At 39.7% G+C, this 19,283-nt stretch overlaps 1 protein-coding gene across 3 annotated transcripts in view; it reads left to right on the top strand.

Moving 5' to 3' along the window:
- Positions 1 to 19,283, top strand: part of Slc26a7 (solute carrier family 26 member 7) — a 104,958-nt gene that overhangs the window by 38,404 nt on the left and 47,271 nt on the right. For all 3 annotated transcript variants that reach the window (XM_041657369.1, XM_041657367.1, XM_041657368.1), the window contains exon 5: positions 15,562 to 15,726. In XM_041657369.1, the coding sequence (XP_041513303.1) occupies positions 15,562 to 15,726 (165 nt within the window). The remainder of the gene's footprint in view (positions 1 to 15,561; positions 15,727 to 19,283) is intronic.

The raw sequence follows: 19,283 nt of genomic DNA, 5'->3' as shown, positions 1-19,283 counted from the left end.
AGTCTTCACCTTCACAGCTCCATGCAATGTCTGCTCTAAGCCTCCATGCAGGGACTGCCCTGCCAGATGCCTCGACCCCAGTGGCTTTCCTTGACCATGGAGGAAGGTTATGTAGCCCTTTCCCTTGTCGTTATTGACTTTACATTCTGAACCATGTGGCCAAAGCTGCTGAATTCTGCTGCCTGCTTGGGCTGAAACCTGGCCACCTGTGTAAACTTTTGACTTGTTGATAGGTTCTAGGCCAAGGAAATCCCTCTGGCTTGTTCCTTCCACGGAGTACAGGATTAGATGTGTTGGGTCTTGCCCTGCGGGTATGACTCCTGACTTAGCATCAGGCCTTTCCTTTAAGCTCTCTATCTCCTGGCGCACAGAACGTGGCTCCAGCATCACATTTCCAGGTGCTCCTTTTCTCTTCTGTAATTCTGTGTTTCTTCCAATCCAGCTTGTAGATCTGCACATGAGCGATCGCTCATAACTACATGGCACAGCCAATAGGAGGCTGCCTTGCAATCTCTGCCAGTGACATTAATCCAAAACTCTTCAACTGAGCCTCAGGCAGACTCTTAGGACAAGGGCACAATAAGTCACAGTCTTTGCCAAAATATCACAAGAATGGTCTGTAGGCCAGCTGCCAGTATTAGTATTGTTACCGTCTAAAACCTTTGGAACCAGGTCTCCATAGTATCAATCGCTTACATCCTGATCCACCGGCAGACACTGGGTCTCGTGTGGGCTTCAGAAATCTCACAACCAACCCACAGTGGCACACCTCCTCTGACAAAATCACACTTCCTAATTTCAACTGGGAAGCAAGCATTCAGAAGTTTGTGCCTGCTGGGGCCATTCTCATTTAAATTACCATAGTTTTGTATACTACAACGTTTTTGAATCTTGAAGGTCTTGTAGTATAGAATCATACTGTCTGCAAGTAAGAACACTTCAGCTTCTTGCTCTCCTACTCTGCTCCTCTTTATTACTTTCTCCTGTCTTACCACTCTAAGACTTTGAGAACTATATTGAATGAAAATAGAGTGGGTTCACTTGTCTCACTTCTTTAAATACATTCAGCTTCTCTTCATTTATATTAAGGTTAGTTACTTAGTCTGTTATATGTCTAGACGTTATGATGTTGAGACATAGTCTTTTAATTCCAAAATTCCATCAAGGCTCTCTTATGAGGAATGGCTACTGGACTTCAGCATATATTAAAATAATCTTTCATTACCATTCATAGTCTATATGTTTTAATATGGTTATTTGTTTTGAACAAATCTTGTATCCCTTGTATAAAACCAACTTGGTCTTGGGGTTTGATATTTTTAAATCTGATTTAAAATGTTTATTTCTGAACAGGTTCTTCCATGTAGATGCTGAGTTTGGACCTCTTACAGTCTTTAATGCCCATCTCTTTCTGCTGAAACTGTTTTTCCACACCAGATCCCTGGTCCTCTGCTGTCTTCCTGCAGATTCACTGTGTTTAGTTATGGTGGCTTCCATGAACATGGATGGGGAATGATTCAGAATGACTATGAGTTCTTATTTTGTTCTTGAACATGATGCCAAGTGTTTTATTGAGAACTTTTGTATTGTGTTCATCAGAGAAATTGGTGTATCATTTCTTAGCATTGTTATGACCTCACCCAGAAGGCCTTTGGTAGTATTCTTCCCATTTCTGTTTTCTTGAATGATCTGAGGAGTACTAGTATTAGTGTTAGCTTACCCTTAAGGGTTTATTAGAATTTGTCAATAAATCCATCTGTCCCTGAGCTTTTCCTTCTTGGGAAATATCTTACTACTGTTTCATTCATGTTCATTTTTATGGATCTGTTTAAACTGTTTATGTCACCTTAATTTATTTGGTTAAGTCATATGTTGCTAATAATTTATCTGCTTCATGTAGATATTTCAATTCATTGAAATGTAAGTTATCAAAATATTGCCTAATAACTATTTGCTTTCTCCTGGAGATTTTTATATCACCCCTTTTGTTCTCAATTTCTTTTGGTTAGTTTGGCTGACAGTTTCCAAATTTTGCTGTCCAAAGAACAGAGTTTATGTCTGATGGGTCCTATGTGTTGTTCATTTAGTCTCTATCTTATTAATTTATTTCCAGATCTTTATTACTGTTTCTTGTGACCTACTGCTTTGGTTTTTTCATTTTTGTTTTTCAATGTTTTCTTTTTTTTATTGATTTTTATTGATTTCTACATTTTTCTCTGCTCCCCTCCTTGCCTCTCCCTTCCCCTTCAACCCTCTCACAAGGTCCGCATGTTCCCAATTTACTCAGGAGATCTTGCCTTTTTCTACTTCCCATGTATAGTAGATCTATGTATGCCTCTCTTAGGGTTCTTGTTTTTAAAATCTGCTGCCATACTGTATTATGTATTCATGATTTTACTTTTTAGAGTTGAAACTCACAGTTATAAATTTTCTTGCTAGAGCTGCCTTAGTTGTATTTCAACGTTGCTAGGTCAAACTTCCATAATGAATGGTTTATGATTGAAGAGCATTGCTCAGGGTCCAATATTTGTATAGTTCCATCTGGTATCCATTTTTTGTTGTTGTTTTCACACACTGTGAGCTGAGAAGTTACAAGAAATTATTTCACTTCTTTTATATGTACTAAGTCTTTCTATGTGACATAAAATGTGTTTTAGTTAGAGAGTGTTCTTTTGGACTTCTGAGAAGAAAATGTGTATTCCATTTATGTTGGTGGCATAATCTGTTTAATTTGAGCTATGGCATAGCTTAACTATGAAGGCCCTTTGTTAGTTTCCTGTGTAGATGATGTAAGTAAAGATGAGATTGGGCAATTGAAGCCAGCCAGTATTGTTCTTTCAGAACCCAACAGTGGGCAGTAGTGATGTTTTAAAACGACAATCTTAAGTGCCAACTTTCAGAGTACTTATTTTTATAGTTGTTCTATATTCTTATTCTTGATCAATTGTTCTTTTTGTTTATATGTGGTTCACTTTTTAAAGTTTACTTTATCTTATAAAATAGCTGTGCTGGCTTAGTTTTGGTTTTTATTTGCTTCTTGGTTTATGTCAGTCCTTGAACTTTCATTCTGGGAGTGTCTTTCCTAGTGAGACATAATTTAACAGACTGTTGGACCTGATTTTTTGTTGTTGTTTTTGTTTTCTTTTTTTTTGTTGTTGGTTTTTGTTTTGATTTGGTTTGGTTTGGTTTGGTTTTTTGAGACAGGATTTCACTGTAGCTTTGGAGCCTGTACTGGAACTTGCTCTTGTCAACCAGGCTGGCTTTGAGCTCATAGAGATCCGGCTGCCTCTGTCTCCCTGATGCTGGGATTAAGGGCATGTGTCACTACTGCCTGGTTGTTTTTGTTTGTTTTTAAAGACAATTTCTAGTCTGTGTGTCTTTGTGGAAGTGTTTAGGCCATTTATATTTTAGGTTTTATATAGTAACTTAGTGATTTGTTTATTTGACTGTTCAATTTTACTATTTTTCTCTCTCCTATTAGTATTAGAGCTTAGTATTAGATTTTTCCTGATTTCCTGGGCAGGACACTGTGGATTTCATCCCAGCTCTCCTTTGTTCATCTGCTCCTTTCATAAACTTTATTTTTCCCTGCGCTCTCTGAGGTTCTCCTTTGGATACCATCTGTAGCGTTTCTTGTAGGTCTTGAACTTCCTTAGTTTATGTTTGTTATAAAGTGTATTTTTCCATCAGCTTTTAATGTTAGCTTTGCTGCCCATAGGTGTCTGGTTGGTAGCTGCTTCCTACCTGAGATTGCAAATACATCATTCCACTCTTTCTTGGACTTTGATAATTTAAGAGCTAATGTATTTATCTTTGAAGGTGAGCTGGTGTTTTTCTCAAAACTTTTAATACTATTTTTCTATTTTGTCTTTTTCTTTTTAGTTTTGGAGGGTGTGTACATGTGTGTGTGTGTGTGTGTGTGTGTGTGTGTGTGTGTGCATGCATTTGTGTGTGTGTGTGTGAGTGTGTGTGCATGCATGTGTGTGTGTGTGTGTGTGTGTGTGTGCATGCATTTGTGTGCATGCTTCCATGCATGGCCGTGCAGAGGCAGCAAAACACCAGGTGTTTTCCTCTGTTGTTCTCTACCTGTTTGCCTGAGACAGGATCTCTCACTGCAAGAGAAACTCACTGTTTCATCTGGACCAGCTAGCTAGCAAGCTCTCAGGGTTTAGCTGCCTCTACCCTCACTCTTGGATTATATGTACATGTTTGTCATGGCTTCTCTTTTTTTTTTAAACTCGGATGCTGGGGACTTGAATTCAATTCTTGTTTGTAGAACAAGAATTTATACCCACTGAAGCATCTCTCCAGCCTCTCTCCTTTGTGTTTTTATGGCTTTGCTGTGATTCTTTGAAGAGAAAGTTGTTTTGTGGTCCTATCTTTTGGGAATTCTAAATGCCTCTTGTGTTTGGACGTCCATTTGTTTCTCTATAATACACGTTCACATATATTTTTCTTGACATAATGATATTTGAAATTAGTACTTCCTTGATCTTGTCCTCCATTCTTCCATTCCTTCTGATATTATTTGCATGCTTGGTTGAGTTTATTGTTGATGACTTTAGCTATGCTTTTATTTGTGTTGTTCTCTCTCTCTTTCTCTCTCCCCTTTCATTCTTTTTTGTTATACTTCTGATTTTTCTCATTAATTTTGCTCTGGGTTCTTATCATTTTTTTCTCTAGGGTTCTTTGATCTTCTTTAAGGCACACATCATCTTTACTATCTAACATTTAAAATCCTCAAATAGCATTTTCCCATTTGTGGTGCAATTTATCTCAGTAGTTGAAAAGCGATGATCTGGGGAGAATCATGTTTCTAAACCTAGTTTCATTTTTTTCTAAATAGGATTTTGGAATAGTAGATTGATTATTTTTCCATCTCTCTTTTTGCTTTTAATATTTATTATTTCCTTCTTTGACTATTAGGGAAGTATTTGTTGTTCATTTTCTATTTACAGCTTATAAATCAATTATTTATTATATTTTTATTGACTTATTAAGAATGTTTAGTGCTATGCATTTTCTTTACTTATTGTTCCATACATATCCCGTGGGTTCTAATTTAGAGCTTTGCTTTCTCTATATTTTTATAAATAAAATTTCAATGGTTTCAGCTTGTATTTCCTTTTTAAACTAACAATTATTAAAAGGATTTGTTTTTCTTTATGTGAATGGGCCTTTTGTGCTTTTCAGTTTTGAGAGTTTGTAGCATAACAGCATTGTGTTGAGGGAGTGCTGCTTGTAATATTTCTTCATTGCCTAATTAATCTATTCATTTTAACAATAAACTTTAGCAATGAATGATTGTAAGACAATGTTAAAAAAAGCAGCTGATAATTTCGGAGGCTACAGATTTGTATGCAGTGGTGAATTCTACCTTCTTTCTGTGGTTAATCTTTTCGGTCTTAACAACCTGACTGTTCATTTCTACTCCAGGAATGATGCATTCATACTGTTGGCCACTTTTGCCTGAATAGCCTTTTCGTAACTGTTTGGTTCTCCCTCTCACTTTGTCTTTCTCCTTGTCTCCGTCTCTCTCTGTGTGTGTGCATCTCAGTCATAATCATTCAAGCAATGTCAAACCTCTCTTTACTACTTTATTTACATTGTATAAAAATATGATTGTGCAGTCACAGCAATATAATGTGACGTGCATTTGTGCTGTGAATTAGATTGTGGACCTTTTAAAAACTCTTCTAGTGGGGTGTAATTGTTGTACATTAAATTCCATATATTTAGATTATATAGTGTGGTAAAATTTGATACCTATATATATCCATGAAATCATAGCCAATGTAATCATAGCATCAGTCACACATATCCATTGCGCACACCTCATTTTTTTTGACTATTTGTAATCACTTCCTCTCACTCTTTACATGAATCTCCACCCCACGCCATAGCAATCCCTGACCCACTTCCGTGTCCAGTAATCACTCACTGCTATCACTGACCTTCTTCCGTCTCCAGACATCACTTACCATTGTTGATTTTGTAGGATCATTGCAATTGCTTCTTAGCATTGGAAGGAATTACTGTTAGAACTCATTTACTTTCTTACTATACACAATACAATAACTTTATTGACACAATGCTAATGCTTTTACTCTAATATCATCCATTTCTTTGATTTCTTTTTGCAATGTATGTGTGGTATTTGTCTTGGCACGTCTGTGATACTCACATGTATGTGTTTGTGTACATGTGGAGGTTGAAGGTTGATGTTGTGTGTTAGTCTCATTTATTTCTCCACTCTTTGAGGCAGGGTCTTTCATTTAATAGCAGAACTTCCTGACTTGGCCCATTTAGGTAGACATTTTCCTCCAGGGATCTCTTTCTCCACCTCCCATGTGTTGCAATTACAGGAGGGCCATCTTGCCTACTGACACATATGTGCTGGGGGTCTAAAGTTTGGTCCTCATGTTTGTGTGTATGTACTTTATTCACTGAGCCATGTTCTCATTGTATGTGAATGTATGTGCCCAGGTACAGTGCCTGTGCATACATGTAAACCAGAGGAACATGTCAAGGGCCCTACTCTTCCACTCTCTGATAGACTTTCCTGAGAGACTTTCTCACTGAGGCTGGAGCTAGTTTGACATCCAGCAATGGCAATGAACTCTTGGCTCTGCCATCCATAGCACAGGGATGTGCATGGCCATGCCTGGCATTCTAATGTGGGCACTACAGTTGAACACGGGTCCACAGGCTTGTTCAGCAGACACTCTCGGGCACACTAACTCATATCACACTGACTCAGATCCCCTGCCTCTCTATCATATCTCTCTAAAACACCTTGTCATTGGTAAAGAACAGTCTTGAGTGTAACTGGCACAATTATGTGTTATTAATATTGCTTTAGAGGAAACACAGATAAGAAAACGAAAACCAAGTTTTCTCGCCAAAAGCCAGTAGCAGTCATGAATCTTCTCTTGACTTGCTCACACACCCCAGCAACAAGCTGTTAACTTCAGAGTTGAACTTTTGAGATGCAGGATCAGCACGTTTCTGTAGAAAAGCAAACACTCAGTAAAAGCCACAGCACGTTCGGAGCCGCGGATGTCCCTGTAGCTTTTATTAGTCTCCAGGACGGGCACTTTTCCTGCTTCTTTTTCCAAGAACTGAGAGGTCTGGGACTGTCCTTTGCCCATTTCATTTTGGAAGCAACCACAGGACAAGGTTTCTGCCCTGGAGGACGAGGCATAGACAGCTCCTTTGTTTAACAGTTGCGTAAGCACTGGCGGCAGAAGGGGGTGTGGTTCAGTGACAGAGCCCAGCTTTATTGCCCCAGTGGCTTCCAGACACACATGGCCTTAAGTCTTCAGGGATGACAAACTACACCTACTTGTAGTTTTGCACTAATCATACTTAGCATAGAAATAAGATGCTCATGAGCACAGGACTTAAGATAAAAGATTTTTCCCTCTCTTGTCCATGTATCATACTTAATCTTTTCTGAAAATCATCAGCTGAAAAGGAGGAGAATGATCTATTCTCTTCTGATATCATTCTATTGTTCACAACCATTTGAGTCAGGAAATCATTATTCTGTTTGGTTGAAATTTATCCAGCTGTGTTTGTACCTGAAAGACTGAAATCATAAACTATTTAACTATTCAAATAAAGTTAGAGTTCTGACAATTATCACATAAAAAAGATAAAGCAAAGAAAACCAGCCCGCAAATCACAATCCCAGAGAACCTAGACAATGAGGATCCTAAGAGAGACAAACATAGATCTAATCTACATGGGAAGTAGAAAAAAAGATCTCCTGAGTAAATTGGGAGCATGGGGACCTTGGGGGAGGGTTGAAGGGGAGGAGAGAGGCAGGGAGGGGAGCAGAGAAAAATGTAGATCTCAATAAAAATCAATAAAAATATACAAAAAGTATAAAAGGGAAAATTCATGTTAAAAAACAGTCTTTGCTATCTACCACATTCTAGGATTACTACATAAGCTCATAAACTCAGTCCTCACTGACATCTGAAAATAAGTAATATACCATATTACGCACATAAAGAGACACTGATAAGCAAGTGCCTTATATAATTTTTGTGTATTTGTGCATGTTTGTGCGTATTGTTCCCATGTGTACCCATGCATGTATGTGCTCAGACAACAGGACAACATCAGTGCTGTGTCTCTATCAGCATCCACCATGAATTTCGAAACAGTCTATTGCTGACCTGGAACTTGCTATTCAGACCAGACTGGTTGGTCAGTGAGCCCCAGCAATCTGTCTGTTCTCTGCCTCTCCAGGACCAGATTGCAAATATGTGCCCAACCATTGTTAAAGCCGGGTAGAGTCTGGTGACCACACTCAGGGAAGTATGGTACTGAATTCCAACCACCTTTAGGCTTTCAGACAGAATATTATAACTAAGCGACGGCATAGTAGAATTTGTACTACAGTCTGGATTCTTATAACTTCTGTCTCGCACAGCTTACAGTCTTATTTATTTATTTTTGAGACAAGTTCTCACTGTGTAGCTCAAGCTGTCTTTGAACTTGCTGCGTTGCCTTGGTCTGCCAAGTGCTGGGACTTCAGGTGGGTGCTACCAGACTCTGCTTTCTAGGCTGATATTGAGAAAGGGAAGAGGGACAGCAAAGCCACCAATTTCTGGCTCAGCCCTCTTCTTGCTCATTCCAATATGTCACTTCCTGAACAGTTCCAACAGCCTATGCTCCCGGCTCACACTGTGAAGTGGGTGGAAATCTGGGTTCCTTGCTTGCTCAGCTGCTCAATGGGCTGGTGAACGTCTCTCCCCAGCCACTAGTCGGCCTCTTCCCTATTGATGGAGGCAGTCATGTAACTCTGTGTTCCCATAAGGCACTGCTCTCTCTCTTCCTTCTAAGGCTTCTTCACATCAGAAAACAGTATTTGCATGTTTGCCTTCCTTCATGCACTGTGAGCCTCTGTGAAACATAGACTGTTTACTTCCCTAATCCCAGCAGCTGGTGCCCTATAGCCATGAGTTAGAGAAATTAAGAGGGGGAAAGGTCAATTAAATGTTAGTGGCTTCACTATGTTAAATAATCAAAATTAAATGATTGGTTTTTTTTTTTTTTTACCTTTTCAGATTTGCTCTTTTTTGCCCCTCCCCCCTTTTAAACTAAAAGACAGGAAATCATTCCTTATCTTTCAAATTGTATGGCAGGTTAACAAAGCTTTGAATTTTCTAATTTCGTCATATATTCTATTTGACCTATTCTTTCTAAATATACCAGCTGAGTCAGCAGAATCCCCTACTTCTTCTGTTCACAATTATTCCCATACATGATGGAAATTCAAAAATACAGCCATGCTACGTTTCAACTCAGTACACTCCCGTCTCTTAGTAACGTGACACCTCCATCCTTCCAGCTGACTCCATGTTGTCATTTGGCTGAAGTAGAAAGGAAGGCAGAAGAGCCAAGCAGTAAATCCCTGATAGCTCCGACCCTCACGGTCTCTCGTTTCACTTAGTATTGCAGGAAAGGTCTGACCACCCAATATATTATGGCATATTCTTCAACCACGTAAGTGTAATAGAAAAACTCTCGAGGCAAGCGGATTTCTGATACATTCTGTGGCACTCAAGGTCAAACTATGTTTGGCAAACACGTGCTGCATTTGCCTATGGGGTAGTCCAGACTTTCTGTGATCCCTTCTCTTTCTGTCTGGTTTGGGCTGTGTCTTTCTTACTCTGGCCACCCCTGTCATGCCTACTTTTAAATGGCCGTTTGCCCCACATTCTAACATTGGATCAATCCTACCAAAGCCAGGCTCTGAGGTAGGAGCCAGACCTGTACAAGTCTTGGCAAAATTAGGTGTTTAATAAATGTATGGAAGAGTGATGTCACCCGTTCCCGAGAAACTCCCTTTAAACTGCGTTTAGAGTACAGTGTGTTCTGACTTCACCATTTCTTGTTGAATTTTCTGCTATTCCCTCTCGGCTGGTTTTGCTCCTTTTAAGCAAACAGAGCTGCCCTCTCCATATGACCCAGCTGAACTATGGTACATCTGTATTCTCCCTTCCTGGAATGGTTTCTTAGCATGTTCTGTCTTGAATGTCTCAAGTGTACCAGACAGTTCAAAACCTCTCCTGCAATATTCCTGTCTTCCTCCAGTTTCCAGTGTCACGTTTTCTTTTTTCTTTCTTTTTGTAAGCAAAGTTTTTATTAGCCTATAGTCATGATTCACAATGGGCTCCATTCTGGCATTTTAAATTATATATCTGTAAAGTCCATTGACCACAGGCACTGTCATGTAGCCTGTTTTTGAGTGGATGTCGTAGAAAATGGGAATTAAGGTGTGGGGACAATCTGCATACAACTTTGGAATTATGTAGAGGACATCTGCCTATTGTTTTCCATGTATTTAGAAAGTCATATGTTGACTGAGGTTTCTGTCCTGCCTGGTTCCCACAGTCGTTAAGTCCCAAAGAAATCACACAGAGGCCTACTTTAATTATAAAGCTATTGGCCTAATATCTCAGGCTCCTTATTAACTCTTATAACTTATATTAGCCCATAATTCTTATCTGTGTTAGCCTCATGGCTTGGTACCTTTCTAGCAATCTCATCTTGCTTCCTCTGTGTCTGGGTGATGACTGCAGACTGAAACGTCACCTTTTCTTAGTCTATATTTTGAGTTGTGAACTATGTATTAAATTCTCTAATTTGCAGCAATGTTAGGCCTATCTCATACTCGGTGTTCCATAAGTACTCAATCAATGGACAAGTCAGTGATTTGCCGTAGTGAATAGGCTAGATACCCAGAAGAGCAACCACACCTGCCATGCATGCTGTATCACAATGACATTTCTTGATCAAACTTTAAAAATTGACTGAAGGTCACTTGAAAGAATTGATCGAAATCTGAAATGCATTTAATTTGCATATACAGCTATGACTAAATAATACCATGATAGTGAATCTTGATAATACATGTTTGAGGTTTTAAGCATTAGCCTACAACATTCGTATTGTTATGAACTGCTGCAGTATATTGCATGAAATCTGTGCTCTCCTTAGATTAACCATAATACAATCATCATCATCCATTCTGGTAAAAGGAGCTTCAAAATCCTTAATACTGGGCCCCAAGTGAAATATTCTTGAGAATCCCCACTTTACATTTTAAGTTTGTAGATGATCTTGGACTAGCCTGTGGGTTCCCTTTCCAACGCTGCCCTGTTCCAGAATTTGCTGCATTCAGGTTGTAGACACCAATTTCTGTGTACCAGATCAACTCCCCCATGAACAAACTGGTGCAGTTTGGATGATGGGAAAAGGGAGTTCTTTAACACTCTCCTTTCCCCACTTCTCTCTCTCCTTGCCCATTTCTCCTTCCCTTCTTCCCTTTCTCCTCCTCCTTGTATCTGCCATTGATCTGGATTATGAAGATGACGAATGCTGTGGAAACTTCAAGTATTCAAAGACCTGAATGAATCCTCAATTTATATTTTAAGTAAAAGTTACTAGTATGATTCCCTTCACATGACACTCTTAAGAAGGTAAGGCTACAGATACAGTAAGTACAGCTAGGTTTCCAAAAACTTGAAAATAAAGAAAGGGTAAGACAAAAGAAAGTACTGTCTCCTGTATGTTTTCAATCCCTGCCCAGTGGTCCATGTCATAAAGAGTTCTTGAGGGACCCATTGGCCTTCCACTCAAGAACTCTCTGTTCCCAATGTTTGCCCCTTGCTGGAAGGATGTTTTAAAGGCGTAGATCTGTGGGTATGTAGTGTATTACAATCGTTGAGGTTCCGGTGTTTTAAAAGAGGATAGGCCCTTGTTTCTGATTTCTATGGCTTAGTAGAGTTCAATGTTTTCAGCATTTGAAATGGTTGGACTCTTATGGCACCCTAGAGTCATTCTGGACCTTTCAGTTTGGAAACGTAGGTTGTAGAAATGACCAAGCTGTTAGAAAGGTCATGGTTTAGGCAGTTACTGTTAGTGGCCACTTCAGATTTCTCAGACGTAGCAAGCTATGAACCCATCTGAAGAGACTTTGTAGTTTAGGACATAAAGCAAAGGCAGTAGTTGAAGTGTTGACAGTCCTGCAAAGCCTTCTAAGAGTTTACTAAATGATTAGCTCCTACGCACACAGAGGGGAGCTTCCCAGCCTTCCAGGGGTGCATAGCCTTTTACTTATGTGCATAGCTTCCAGAATTTTAAAGGTGTGAATGAACTACTTGTATGATTCATTTAGATAAAACGAAGATGCAAAGCTGGTGTTCTTTGGAGTTTAATAAAATGCTAATTTCACCATCATGACCTAAAAGAGTTAGTGCCCTAAGTGGGAATTTGTGATCTTGCTTGTACAGAGATACTTGGGAATTCTTGGTTCAGTGTCTTTCTAGATTGTGTTTTCAGAATAAAATCAACAGACTATGACAAGAGTCAAGAGAGGCCACAAAGATCACTTTGTTCCTTTAGTGCCCATGTAAGCTTGGTTGCATTGGAGTTTCCGACAGGGTCTTGTTTCTACTTTCCGAACTGACACAAGGCTTTTAAAAACAAAGCATAGTAACAGAAGCCATAGCCTTCTCTTCCTGTGTTGGCAGTGGAACTGGCCTCATTTCTGTCTTGATGCCTCTCTCTCTTCTCTTATCAGATATTGAATGAAAGGTGGCTGCTAAGCCACAAGAATTCTAATGCACTCACATTCTATCAAAGCTTCCAGGGTTGAAAAATATGATGTGGCCATATCTGCGTCTTTAAAACTAATAGCTTGTTTTCTGTGCAGAACAGATATGTAAAATACTCCATGACATCTTTCTGTATTGCCCATCCTGCATGATTTACAGGTTTCAAAGTGTTATCATGTATTATTTTATATGCACCTTGCCACAGCCTGAAAAGATGGACAGGGCACACACATCATTCTAATAACTTATGGATGATGATTCAGTTCAAAGAACTGAAGTAGATTTTCTACAACCACATATTTAGAATGTGGGAGAAAAGAGGACTGTAAAGCTAATGTTCCAGCTTCTGCCCAGGAAACTCCTGTTAATATGAGAGCATTATTGCTGGCAGCCAAACATGAATTGCGATGCTATCATAATATAGATGTCACGAATTTTGTAATTTATGTTCTGGTGGTAGCAGATAACATTTTGAACGTCTAAGTCTCACTGTTAACCTTTGGATTGCAGGAAATTTCTCTGCTATTTTTCCTTCTTTTAATTTCATTTTCCAACAGGAATTTTAGGACTTGACCTAGATACTATTATTAAACCATTACTTGTTTCTTTTTTCTGGAAGGGATACTCACAAATATAATCTAGTGTTACTTTTGAACTAATAAATGTTACTTTTTACTGATTCTGTGACTGAGTTTAAATGGTCAAAGAACTTCTTAAAGCCCCCTTGCTCTTTCCTCTGGCAAAAGATACAATCCTAGAAATGGCAGGAGCATGTTTTTGCCTTATGAGCTCATTTTGAAAGAGAAGATGATGTATTGTTTGAGGTTTCTGTCCTGCCAGGTTCCTGCAGTCGTTAAGTCCCAAAGAAATCCCACAGAGATCTACATTAGTTATAAACCGATTGGCCCATTAGCTCAGGCTTCTTAATAACTCTTATAACCTATATTAGCCCATTATTCTTGTCTGTGTTAGCCACGTGTCTTGGTACTTTTTGGCGAGGCAGTCACATCTTGCTTGCTCTGTGTCAAGATCATGATTGTAGACTACAGAATTTTTTTCCCAGAATTCTTCTGTTCAAGCCCTGCTTCTACTTCCTGCCTGGTCACTCTGCCTATACTTCTTGCCTGGCTACTGGCCAGTCAGCATTTTATTAAACAAATACAAGAAACAAATGTTTACAGGGTAAAACCATTGTCCCACAGCAATGCTGGTGGTCATAAAAAGGTGTTTAAGGAAACTTTTTATAGTGATTTCTATAAAGACCTGCTTCTTTACACACATCCCTATTCTCCATCTCTCTCTCTCTCTCTCTCTCTCTCTCTCTCTCTCTCTCTGTATTACCCATCTGTGGTGGTTTGAATGTAATTGCTCCCCATGTGTGTGTTCATAGAAAGTGGCAGTATTAGGAGGTGTAGCATTGTTGGAGTAGGTGTGGTGTTGTTGGAGGAAGTGTGTCACTGTGGGGGTGGGCTCTGAGGTCTCATATATGTTCAAGTCACACTCAGTGTCTCAGACAACTTGCCATTGCCTGCTGATGAAGATTTAGGTCTCAGCTTCAGCACCATGTCTCTCAGTTCCAGCACCATGTCTGTCTGCATGCCACCATGTCCTACCATGATGATAATGGACTAAACCTCTGAAACTGTAAGCTGCCCCACTCCCAGCTAAATGTTTTCCTTTATAAGAGTTGCCGTGGTCACGGTGTATCTCCACAGCAATAGAAACCCTAACTAAGACACTGTCTCTATCTGTATTTCCATCCCTATTCCCATCTCTGTCTGTATTCCCTCCCGGTCTGTATTCTCATCTATCTGTATCATCTGTCCCTATCTGTATTCCTACCTGAAGACAGGTCTGCTGTCTTCTTAAGAAGCATTAGCCTTTAGAGCTCAGGATATCTTATCAAGCTTTTCAGGAAGTCAGGACCAAGAGGGGTGCGCCCACCGACGGAGACAGTGGGCTGATCTATTGGGAGCTCACCAAGGCCAGCTGGACTGTGACTGAAAAAGCAGGGGATAAAACCGGACTCTCTGAATATGGCGGACAATGAGGGCTGCTGAGAAGCCAAGGACAATGTTTTGATCCTACTTCATGTTCTGGCTTTGTGGGAGCCTAGCCAGTTTGGATGTTCACCTTCCTAGACCAGGACGGAGGGGGGAGGACTTTGGACTTTCCACAGGGCAGGGAACCCTGACTGCTCTTCAGACTTGAGAGGGAGGGGGAGAGGCGTGGGGGTAGGGAGAGAGGAGTGGGGGGAGGGGGGAGGAGTGGGAGGCAGGGAGGAGGCGGAAATTTTTTTTTCTCAATAAAAAAAAGAAAAAAAAACAAACAAACAAACAAAAAAAGAAGGTCAGGGAAGAAGTTCTTTCCTCAATGCCTTTGAAGTTATACATTTATTGGGTATCAAGTAGTGAATCATGATTCTTTCTGATACTTTGAAAATTTTGTATGTTAATGCGAATTTGATTTTTCTTCCACAGAGATGCACGTGTTATTGTAGTACATCTTTCTCTTTACCTTTAAAGGAAATCGTTTCTTAATTTTGCAGCACAGTTAAGTAACAATTTGTTTTATTGCATTTTTTTTCCAGTATTGTGAACTCCAGTAGGAATTAACGCAGAAGCCTGGTCAGATCTGATGACTGCATTCCCAGCAGCACAATAAGGAAAAGAATGGTCAACATTCAGAGAGAAAACTGTTGGGCTAATTTTGATGAAACCATGCATACTGTACTTAGTAAAATTTGGGACACTATTAAACCTTGTAATATTCTCAAAACACACAAATACTGAATAGATCAACTTAAGGAAACCCATTCCCCAATTCACTATGCATCTATAAACAAAAATGTGTCTAGCACTCACCTCTTTAGGAACTCGGAGGATGTCACCTGAATGTGACGGCCAACTCTCCTGTGTCCTTTTAGGTGGCTATGTTTGTGCTGCAGCTGGGCAGTGCCACGTTCCTGGTTACAGAGCCTGTGATCAGCGCAATGACCACGGGGGCCGCTACCCATGTTGTCACTTCACAAGTCAAGTATCTCTTGGGAATTAAAATGCCATACATATCTGGACCACTGGGATTCTTTTATGTAAGTTTTCTAAGTGTCTCTGTTTGTGTGGTTTGAGTACCTGTTTCATAAAATTGAATTTAGCCTACTTCAGTACTGAGTAAAAAAAGGATGTCTTAAGTGTGGTTAGTCTATGAAACTAGTTTAATGAGCACAATCTACTCATTTTGGCACTCATTTCTTATGTAGTGAATAACAGTAGAAGTTGACTGATGAGAAAAAGTGGTCGTGTATTTTTGTGAGTCAGATCTACTGCCGAGTTCTAATGAAATCCATCCACCGGGCTTTCGACCCACTAACAACAGCACACTCTATCACATTCTTGCAGAATTGTGAACTCCAGGAGGGATCAAGACAGAGTTGTGGTTGGTATTGCAGACCGGAGCCCAGTAGCCGAGAATCAGCTATTAAAAGCCAATTGAACTTGAGAGACAAATGGCTGGCCAGTTTCAGCATATTTCCACAATAGCATTCCATTGCTCCTGCCTTCTTTGGAGATTTGAAATCCATGAGAGCTTAGGACTTTGCACTCAGTTTGAATTTTATAACAACAATAGCAATAACAACAACAACACATTCAAGTAATGAACTTCACAGACAAAAATCTAATCTTCACTTTACTTAATTTTGTGCATTGCTGTTTGCTCAGTAATATCTATGTGTCATAGCAGGGGTTGTGTCGGCCTCAATCTTGACGCTATCCTCTGAACAGCGAGCAGATACACGGAAGCGCTTAACTGACTGGGCTCACGTCTAGGGTGGGGTTCGCTGCAGGTGCATGTCATTCTTCCATTCTGTAGCAGGAATTCACCTCAGTTGCATATCGTTATCTGCATGACATTGTTGACTTTTTGGTCCTTTTTCTCGTGTGTATGTGTGTGGGGACATATATGTGCAGACTGAGGCTGGCTTCAGAAGTTTCCCCCTTTTTCTCTATTCATTTGGACAGGGTATCCCACTGAGCCCAGTGCTCACAACCATGGCTCATTTCCTATTCCGTTTGCTCTGAAAATCTTTCTCTGTCTTCTAAGCATTGGAATGACAGGCCGGCCCCTTGCCTACCTGGCAGTTACACTGTTTGGGGATCTGAATGTCAGGCTTCACGCTTGCATCGAAAGCACCTTAACTCCAGAACTATCTCCTAGGCCCCCGTGATTGTTTATGTAATATACGTCTCAAGTTGTGGAATTACTCTATCAAAATGATTTAATATTTTTACCAAATTTCTAACTGGAAATTTCAACATATTGATATTTTACTTCAACTTTATCATTGCCAGTTCTGGCTGTTGCTATTTTTAAAAAGTACCAATATCTGTGGAGTGGGATGTCAAGTCCTTTGGGCCGACGTCTAGGAAGTGGGATAGCTGGGCCAGAGGAAGACAGAAAAAGGAGAAATGTAGTAATTATAGTATAATCTCAAAAATAAAAGGAAAAGCCGGGCCGTGGTGGTGCACGCCTTTAATCCCAGCACTCGGGAGGCAGAGGCAGGCGGATCTCTGTGAGTTCGAGACCAGCCTGGTCTACAAGAGCTAGTTCCAGGACAGGCTCCAAAACCACAGAGAAACCCTGTCTCGAAAAACCAAAAAAAAAAAAAATAAATAAAATAAAAATAAAAGGAAAAAAGATTCTGAATACAATGCATGCGTATATGAAATTCTCAGAGTTAATAACAGCACTCTCTTGTACGTGTGAGAATGAGAGAGATGTGGAAATTCTCTTTCACGGTGTTGTATACAGGTGGTGTCTGGGACATGTGCCCAGCACCAATGAGAAGAGGGTCTGAATCCTTGCCCTTCTCAAGCTCTACTTTTAATATTTCAAACAGTAGTGACCAAACACACACAAATAAACACAAATTGGAGTAAATGTTATGAAATTTAAAAATTATCAACTTGGTATTTGAAAAAAAGTTCTCCGTTGTATTAATGTCCCTTTGTCTGCGTCAGAGGTAAAGTAGTAACAAAGACGCAGTATTGATGGTATGGGGCTGTCAGTTGGTTCTGAAGTGTTGTTGCTTAGGTAATATCCGGGCTTAGTGCTTCATTCATTGCAAGAGAGCTTAAAATCAAAACAAGAAAATTGGAACTGCGCCTGGAAGCAACATAATTCCGTGCTCCCAACTTAAACAAAAACAGACCAAAGTAGCTGTAAGCCATCAGATGACTGGCTGAGAATTAAGACGTTCGGTGACGCCCAGTCTACAGGACAGAACAAAATTGGAGGAGATTCTGCCGTGACCTGCCTGGGAATGGCATGTTAATCTGTACATGGGCAGAGGAGAAAATATATGTGGGGTAGAACTGGGCCCTGTTTGGTCATATCTGTGCATGTTGATTATTCTCTTTGTTTTCAGGAGTGTGTTTAAAAAAAGCCACACTGACTTGGGAATAACATTTCCTCCTCCCCCATTTGTTACTGTGTGGACTCGCTTTCTGAAGTATTACGTATGTCATTGCCTTCTCTTGTATATTGTTTTCTTGTAAGGTGAACTGCAGGTCACTTTTTCTTATCTAGATCAAACACTGTAAGGCCTTTGGAGATCTTTTTTAAGATCTCACACTGAAACTGTATCAGATTTAGGTGTGTGCTGAGATTGCACATTTTTCATCCACATTACTTAGCTCTAGAAGATGCAATGCTTTGTTCTGATGGAGAATATTTAAAAATCTTACTTTTGCTGGCCTACGTCAGAGGATCCTATGCTCTTAGGTGTGTTGGAATTGGTGGTTCATTGTTCTTGGTCAGTGTGCTAACAGTTCTGTATCAAAAATAGTCATGATTCCAAACAGGAAAGAGGCGAGCTAATAAGCCCAGCACTTGAGAGCCTATAGAAGGAAAAATGTGAGTCTGAGGCCAGCCTGGAATGTATAGTGAGCCACTGGCTACCTTGAGCTACATAGTGAATTAACAGCCAACATACAGTGCATAGTGCTACTCTGTCTAAAGAAGAAAATGTAGTAAGCTGAGTATCAGTTGAAAATTAAGCCATTCACAATGGATACTTTTACTGGGATAGTTGAAAATGAGTTTTAGTATAGTTCAGTTGAGAGAACCTGTTGATCAGAATATAAATTTGAACTTGTTCCTGATTACTTAAGTTGTATCTAAAATGGGAGGTCTGAGCTCAGTGTAACAATACAGAGAAGATGAAACCATTCAAGGCTCTGGTCATCTGGTCAGAGCACTTGGAGGAAAGTCCTTGAATGAAACTTGGGCTTTTTTCTTTCTGACTGCTTCCTTCTGAGTTTTCAACACTCTTATATCCTGTTTGAAAGCTACTTAGGTTGTGGAGAGAAAAAAGAACACATCACTGGGTGTATATTGTTGCATAAATTAATGTATAGAATATTTTATAAGCTTGCATAATGAGCCTGTCTCAAATCTTAATAGTTTGGGACACTGGTTTTTATTTTTAAAAATCAAATTTAGCTTATATGTCCTCTAATTCATTCCAGTAGCATTGACCTTTACTATCAATTTTGAAAGAAAACAGTCTTCTTTTGTTTTATTCCTTTGGTTTGTAGTAGGTGTTTCCTGATGCTTACAACGTTGGTTTTCCTTCCTTCCATAGGACTG

This window comes from Microtus oregoni, unplaced genomic scaffold (genome assembly GCF_018167655.1).
Source record: "Microtus oregoni isolate MIOR12 unplaced genomic scaffold, Mior012 000008F_ref0000371, whole genome shotgun sequence".
Classification (NCBI taxonomy): Eukaryota; Metazoa; Chordata; class Mammalia; order Rodentia; family Cricetidae; genus Microtus; species Microtus oregoni.
This window is presented reverse-complemented; position numbering and strand designations above follow the sequence as displayed.